Raw genomic sequence first — 6,731 nt, 5'->3', positions numbered from 1 at the left:
GAGAGAGAGAGAGAGAGAGAGAGAGAGAGAAGGAGAGACAGAGACAAAGAGAGATAAAGAGGTGAGTATGTGTGTGTTGAGGTGTTGATTTTTAGCTTTGTTTTAAGGTCTGCTAAAGTTTCCTGGAGATAAGTTAGATTATCAAACCTTCTATTGGACATCAGCACTTGGGTTCCATGCCCTATCCCAGCTCTAAGGAGAACTACTATTCTCTTTTTAATTAAGGAAGGCAAAAATCCTTGCTGCAGGAAAGTAGAATAACAGGTCTGGCTAGCTAAGCCCCAAAGTTTGCAAGGTGTCCATCAAATAGTTGTGTGGGGCTTTATTAAGAGCCTGCCAGTTTAAGACTGGTTGTTACCAGAAAGATTTAGACCAGCTTTACTTAGTTTTCATGAGCAATGGAATTCAAAGCTCATAGGTAGTTACATTTTAGAAAATATACTATCTTTGACTAAGTTCCTTGTGGACTTCTATAAATTTAACTCTTAAAATTTAGAAAACCCCCACTGGAAGGCACGAAATCAAGCTGTGCTTCTGGAGGACAGTGTGCCTTCTCATATTTTCCCTTATGTCTTTCATGAGAACTAGTAGATAGGCAACTCTGACCAAATATGCTAAAAATAGAAAATTAAATACAAAACCCCTATTCACTCTGTCTTATAGGTTACATCTTAGGTCTTATTTGTGGCTTAGCCTAACTCATGAAATTTAATGGCAGTCAACATGTTCTCAAAGGCTGTTGCAATCTTTAAAAATTGAATTTCAAGAAATATTTGCATATATGTACCTATCATCAGGCCATAGTACATAATAATTTGGTAAGTGATGTGCTCGCTTCGGCAGCACATATACTAAAATTGGAACGATACAGAGAAGATTAGCATGGCCCCTGTGCAAGGATGACACGCAAATTCGTAAAAAAAAAAAAAAAAAAGAAATAATTCAGTAAGTGAGTAATTCAGAAGTGGGGGGGCAAGGAGAAGGTTGTACCAATAGTATGCCCTGCTTTGTAAGGGGAGTGATCTAATCTGAACTACAAACTCAAATAGGAATTACAATTGAAACTTGAACCCAGATTCATCCAACTCCAAGATGTGATTTTTATTCCAGCTCCATCTACCTGCGTTCATGACTGTGTATGATGTGCTAGGTGGTCTCAAAGCCACCTAGCGTGTGTGCTATAAACACAGCACTTCTTATTATAAATTACCTTTATGGTAAGTAAATTGGTCAATCCTTATATTAAAGAAATACAGATGTGGTATGGAATGGAAAGCAAAATTTAACTGTTATTTAATTTAAATATGAGACTTAAATTTCATCTTTGAGGTGAGCCTCTTCAAGCTCTGTCTCTGGATTCTTGAACCCTTTTCTATCTTTTTTTATTAATTTGCATTCAATCATCCATGTACATGTGTTTCATTCATGTGCATTGTGTTTTCCACAATCCTTATATTAATTGTATTTTAAATAATTAATTACTATTGATCTATGACATAAGATAGGATAGGATTCAGATCTATTGTTCACAGGGTTGTTATGACTCATGCTTGACTCAACAGCACCTTATAACAACAACATTATACCTATTATTATCCAGTCTTTTCAAGTCCTCATAGACTTGGAATGCCTATTCCTTTACCCCCTCCTCTTCCCACTAACCTCTGCTATCTTAGTGATCTTCTCCCTTCCTCAGTTTCTGCTCCCCTTCTCCCCACCCATTTCCCCCTTTGAACATTTACTCATATCTTGCTCAGTTAGCCTATTTTCACAAAAATAGTCTTATGAAGTACTGGTCCCTACGTGACTGAGTTATGTCACTTGGCATAAAGCTCTCTAGATGCTCCTGTGTTATATAGTTGTGTTTTTGTTTTTTTAAATTGTTGTTCCTTAGTGCTGCATAGTATTCCATTGTGTGAATGTACCACAATTTCTTAATATACTCATGTTTTAATGAACATTGAACTGTTTCCATTTTCTTGGTATTGTAACTAATGCTGCTATGAACATAGATGTACGTATCTCCATTTGTATCTCAGTTCTGATTTCCTTGGCTTATATTCCTAACAGCGAAGTAGTTGAATCATATGAGATTATTCAGCTTTTTCAGGAAATACCAAGGTGCCTTCCGTAGAGGCTGTATACCATTTTATAATCTAACAGCAGTGCATATGAGTTTCAATCTCTGTGCATCCTCCCCCAAAAAAAGGTTTGTGGTTCAAATCCACCAACTACTCTGCAAGAAAAATGTGGGCCTATCATGTGATTTACCACCTCTGAAAACCTGCTGGAGCTATAGGTCTGTTGAGACTTGACGGTACACAGAAACAACATCCTTAGGTACATAGATGTTAACTAAGTTTATGTACTCTTGATCTACTGTGCCCTTAACCATTATAAAATATCCTTACTTAACTCTTATGGTGGTTTTCATCCTGAAAACTATTTTTTTACAGAGATTAAAATTGCCACTTCAGTTTTCCTTATAGATACCATTTGTTCAGTATACTTTTTTCCCCCCACCATTTGAATTTTAGTCTGTCTTTCTCATTTTTTAAATGTGTCTCTTGTAGGCAAACAACTGATGCACTTTGTTTTGTTTTTCCCTATCAATTCTGCTACTCTTTTTTTCTTAATTGGTAAATTTAAGCCATTTACATTCAGCGTGATTATTGATAGGCCATGTTTTATTGTTTCCATTGTGCTGCATTCTTCTTTTTCTGTTGTTACTTTGTTTTATCCCCTTTTCTCTGCTGTCTCTGAGTGAAGGACTTCCCTTAGTATTTCTTGTAGAGTTGGTCTCATTCTCGTGAATTCCTTAAGTTCTTGCTCTTCAGCAAATAACTTAATTTCTCCTTCATATTTGATGGACAGTTTTACTAAGTATAGGATCCTGGCCTGACAATTGTTTTGTGTCTGCCTTCTGTAAATGCTGTCCAATTGTCTTCTTTCTGTCATTGTTTCTGCTGAGAAGTCAGAGCTTAATCGGATTGGTCCTTTCTAGGTGACTCTGTTATCCTTATCTTTGACTTTTTTTGGAAGACAAAGATTCTAACCACTGGACCAATTGGCAGCATCAGGATGGATGGTGAAGAGATTGAGATTGTTCACAGCTTTAGTTTGCTTGGCTCCACAGTCAACACTCTTGGCACCAGTAGCCAGGAAATTAAAAGATGTATTGCCATGGGAAAGTCTGCTGTTAGGGACCTCCCCAAAACACTGAAGAGCAATGGTGTCTCTCCAGAGACTAAGGTGCATCTGATACAAGCCATAGTCTTTGCTATCACTTGTTATGCATCAGAGGGTTGAACAATGACCAAGGATGATAGAAGGAGAATTAGTGCCTTTGAGCTGTGGTGCTGGAGAAGAGTATTGAAGGTACCATGGACTGCTAGGAAAACAAACAGATTCATCCCGGAGAGGGTTAAACCAGGCGGCTCCTTGGAGGCAAGGATTCTGAGTCTCTGTCTAACATACTTTGGACATGTTGTAAGGAGAGAGCAGTCCTTGGAGAAGGACATCATGCTTGGGAGGGTGGAGGGACAGCGCAGGAGGGGAAGGCCGTCTATGAGGTGAACTGATTCAGTGACGGGGGTAATCGGGATTGGAGTGTCAGAGACAGTGCAATTGGCACAGGACAGAGCAGAGTTTAGGGCTGTTGTACATAGGGTTGCGATGAGTCGCGAGCGACTCAACAGCACATAACAACAACAACAACAGTCAATTTGATGTTTGCTAAACTTCTTGAATGGGTATTTCTTCATTTTTTGTGATACCTGGAAAGTTTTCTTCTAGTGAATTTCCACAATTTTCTCCATGCTTCCCCACCGCCTCCCTATGTTCTGGAATTCTAGTCAAACATATGTAGTTTCTTTTGATGTTATCCAAATGATTCTAATGTTTTCTTCTTTCTATCCTCTGTTTTTTTCTTCTCTTAAGTTCTCATTGAGGTTCTTGTCTTCTATTTCACTTTTCTCTGTTCATCTCCTATTAAACCTCCAACATGTTGAAAACTTGAGTAATACTGGTCTTGATATTTTGGATTGAATTCCCACGCTTTCCTGCTCTTTCTTGTGCTGTATTTGTTGTACTTTCTCTGTCTAGTGATGATTTTTTAGTTTTTTTACCTCTTTATTTTTCTCAAATTTTATTTCTCAAAATTGCTTTGGGAAAGTCTGCTGTCCAAAGTACTGAAGAGCAATGATGTCAGTCTGGAGACAAAGTTGTGCCTGATACAGGCCATGGTCTTTGCAATTACTTGCTATGCATCAGAAAGCTGGACAATGACTAGGGATGATAGAAGAAAAATTAATGCCTTTGAGCTGTGGTGCTGGAGAAGAGTGTTATATATACCATAGACTAGGAGAAGAAACAAATTTCTCCTAGAGAAGGTGAACCCAGGCTGCTCCTTGGAGGCAAGGATTCTGAAGCTTCATCTGACATACATGTTGGAAGGCGGGACCAGTCCTTGGAGAGAGACATCATGCTTGGGATGGTGGAGGGACAGTGCAAGAGGGAAAGAACCTTGATGAGATGGATTTATTCAGTGTTTGGGGTTATGGGGGTAGGTGTGTCAGAGATAATAAGATTGGCACAGGGTAGGGCAGAGTTTAGGGCTATTGTACATAGGGTTGCTATGAATTGCAGGCGACTTGATGGCACATAACAATGACAACCTCTTCTTTATTTATGGTGTCAATTCTTTCTTCCACCATTTGTTTTGTTTTCTTCATAATGTTTATTCCTGCCTTCTGCTTCTTTGATGAGGTGAAATTCCTCTTGGTATGTGTGAGGCATTTTCTGTTGTGGCTGTGTAGGTAATTGTCAGTTGCTTATCTTTATGATGCTGTTGGTAGAGTTGCAGATTCCAAGTGTTGCTCCTGATTCAGTTTCTCAATGACAATCTTCTCTGCTGTTCATCTGTGGGCAATTTTGTTCCCCATTTCCTGTGACACGTTTCTTATCAAGTTGTCCTTAGAGGGGCAGAGAGCCTGAGTCTGTTTCTCTTACTGCCTATGATGGGTCCAGTTCACTGCCCTGTCCTGTAGACTGAGGGAAGGGGGTAGTTTGCCCTTTGTTGTTGTTATTAGGTGCCATAGAGTTGAGTACAACTCATAGAGACCCTATGAACAACAGACCTGAAATTTATCCTATCATATACCATATTCCTCATCTCTGACACACTTGGCCTTATTGCTGAAGTCATTATGTCAATCCATCTCATTGGGGGTCTTCCTCTCCTTAGCTGACCTCCATCTTTCCCAGCATGATGTCTCTTTCCAAGGAATAAACTCAGCGAGTTACATGTCCAAAGTATGAGAGATGAAGCTCTGCCATCTTTGCTACCATGGAGGACTCTGGGTGCATTTATTCCAAGACATTTTTTTGTTCTTTTGACAGTCCATAGGATATTCAGAACTCTTCTCCAACACCACAGCTCAAAGGCATCAATTCTTCTTCTGTAATCCTTATTCATTGTCCTAGGAGTAAGCAAAGTTGGCTGTTTCTGCCTGTGGCCTTTCCTGTGGTTGGATGGGAGGAGCTGGGAAAGTTTCAGGAATGCTGCCCAGGACACTTTCCTCTCCAAGTTGATGCCCACTGTGTACTTTTGTCCTGTCCTGAGGCTGCGTGGGAAAGATCACTTCTGCTTTAGCAGACAAAGCCTGGGAGCTGGCAAAGTCCCAGCAGTGCTGTCCAGGACCCTTTCCTCCCCAAGTCTCAGTGCTGAGATGTGCCTGTGTCCTCTTCTGTGGTGGATGAGAGAGAAAGACTGTTTTGGTCAGAGCAGACAAAGTCCCTGAGGAGCTGGGACAGTTCCAATAATGCTGTTTGGGCTCCTTTCTTTCTCAAGTCTAGATAGTCGGTCTGTATTCCCAGTGTATTGTGGCCTCTGAGGCACTTTCCTCCCTCCTGTCTGGTCTGGATGGTCTGAAGGACTCTTCTCTCATCTTCTCTTCACTTCAACTCATTTTGCTTCACCTCTCCTCTCCTCTCCTCTCCTCTTCTCTCCTCTCCTCTCCTCGATGAGTAACATTAAGTGGAAAAGTTTGGAAAGTTGAGATCTATCTCATTAAACCACTTCTAATTTTTTTTTTCAGAGCTCAAGTTGATGAAGACATCAAGTTTGTTCTGTGCAATTGATCTAGTAGTGCCTTATGGTTTTTGCAAGGGCCATATCATGCAAGCACTTGACCTCTAATTATAAACAGTATTTTCTTTTGCAGGAGGCTGTTATTGAAAACAGAATGTTGTGGACAGAAATCAAAAGACGTTTTGGCTACCAATCAAAAAGCCAGTATCGGATATGGCAGAGAGCTTTGGCAAATGACTCCAGTTGGCCTCCACTAAACCAAACCTCCTACTGTGACATGTCAGGGTGTGGCAGGGAGGTGTCCTACAGCAATCCCGTGTTTGAAAGTAATGAAGAACAACTTTGAAGGAAATGTGATATCTGAAACTGCTACGTTAGAAAAACAATACATAAAGGACTGCTGTTCATGGTTTTTAAGCAATGAGACGTTAACAGTATCCGCTGGCATTTTGGATATACTCATCAAATCATGATGATAAATTAAAGTGTGTTTGATAAAATTCTTTCTTTGGAGAACACTGCCCCAGAACTATACTATCTTCTTGTTTTCTGAATGTGTTGGGGATGTTCAGTGAATCAAGAATGGGCAAAGGATGACAGTAGGCTGAGAGAATGGGAGGGTTAAAAAGAAGGATAATAT

The 6,731-nt window shown here is 40.0% G+C and overlaps 1 protein-coding gene across 1 annotated transcript in view; it reads left to right on the top strand.

Annotated features, from left to right (window-relative positions):
* The window catches only part of ATP13A4 (ATPase type 13A4), a 136,801-nt gene extending 130,364 nt beyond the window's left edge, over positions 1-6,437 (top strand). The window contains exon 23 of the mRNA XM_006898540.1: positions 6,225-6,437. Coding sequence (XP_006898602.1) covers positions 6,225-6,437 — 213 coding nt within the window. The remainder of the gene's footprint in view (positions 1-6,224) is intronic.
* The last annotated feature ends 294 nt before the right edge of the window (positions 6,438-6,731 follow it).

Source organism: Elephantulus edwardii, unplaced genomic scaffold, assembly GCF_000299155.1.
Source record: "Elephantulus edwardii isolate Elephantulus edwardi_28Jun2011 unplaced genomic scaffold, EleEdw1.0 scaffold00232, whole genome shotgun sequence".
Taxonomy (NCBI): Eukaryota; Metazoa; Chordata; class Mammalia; order Macroscelidea; family Macroscelididae; genus Elephantulus; species Elephantulus edwardii.
Note: the sequence above shows the minus strand (reverse complement) of the source record. Positions and strands in the feature narration are given on the sequence as shown.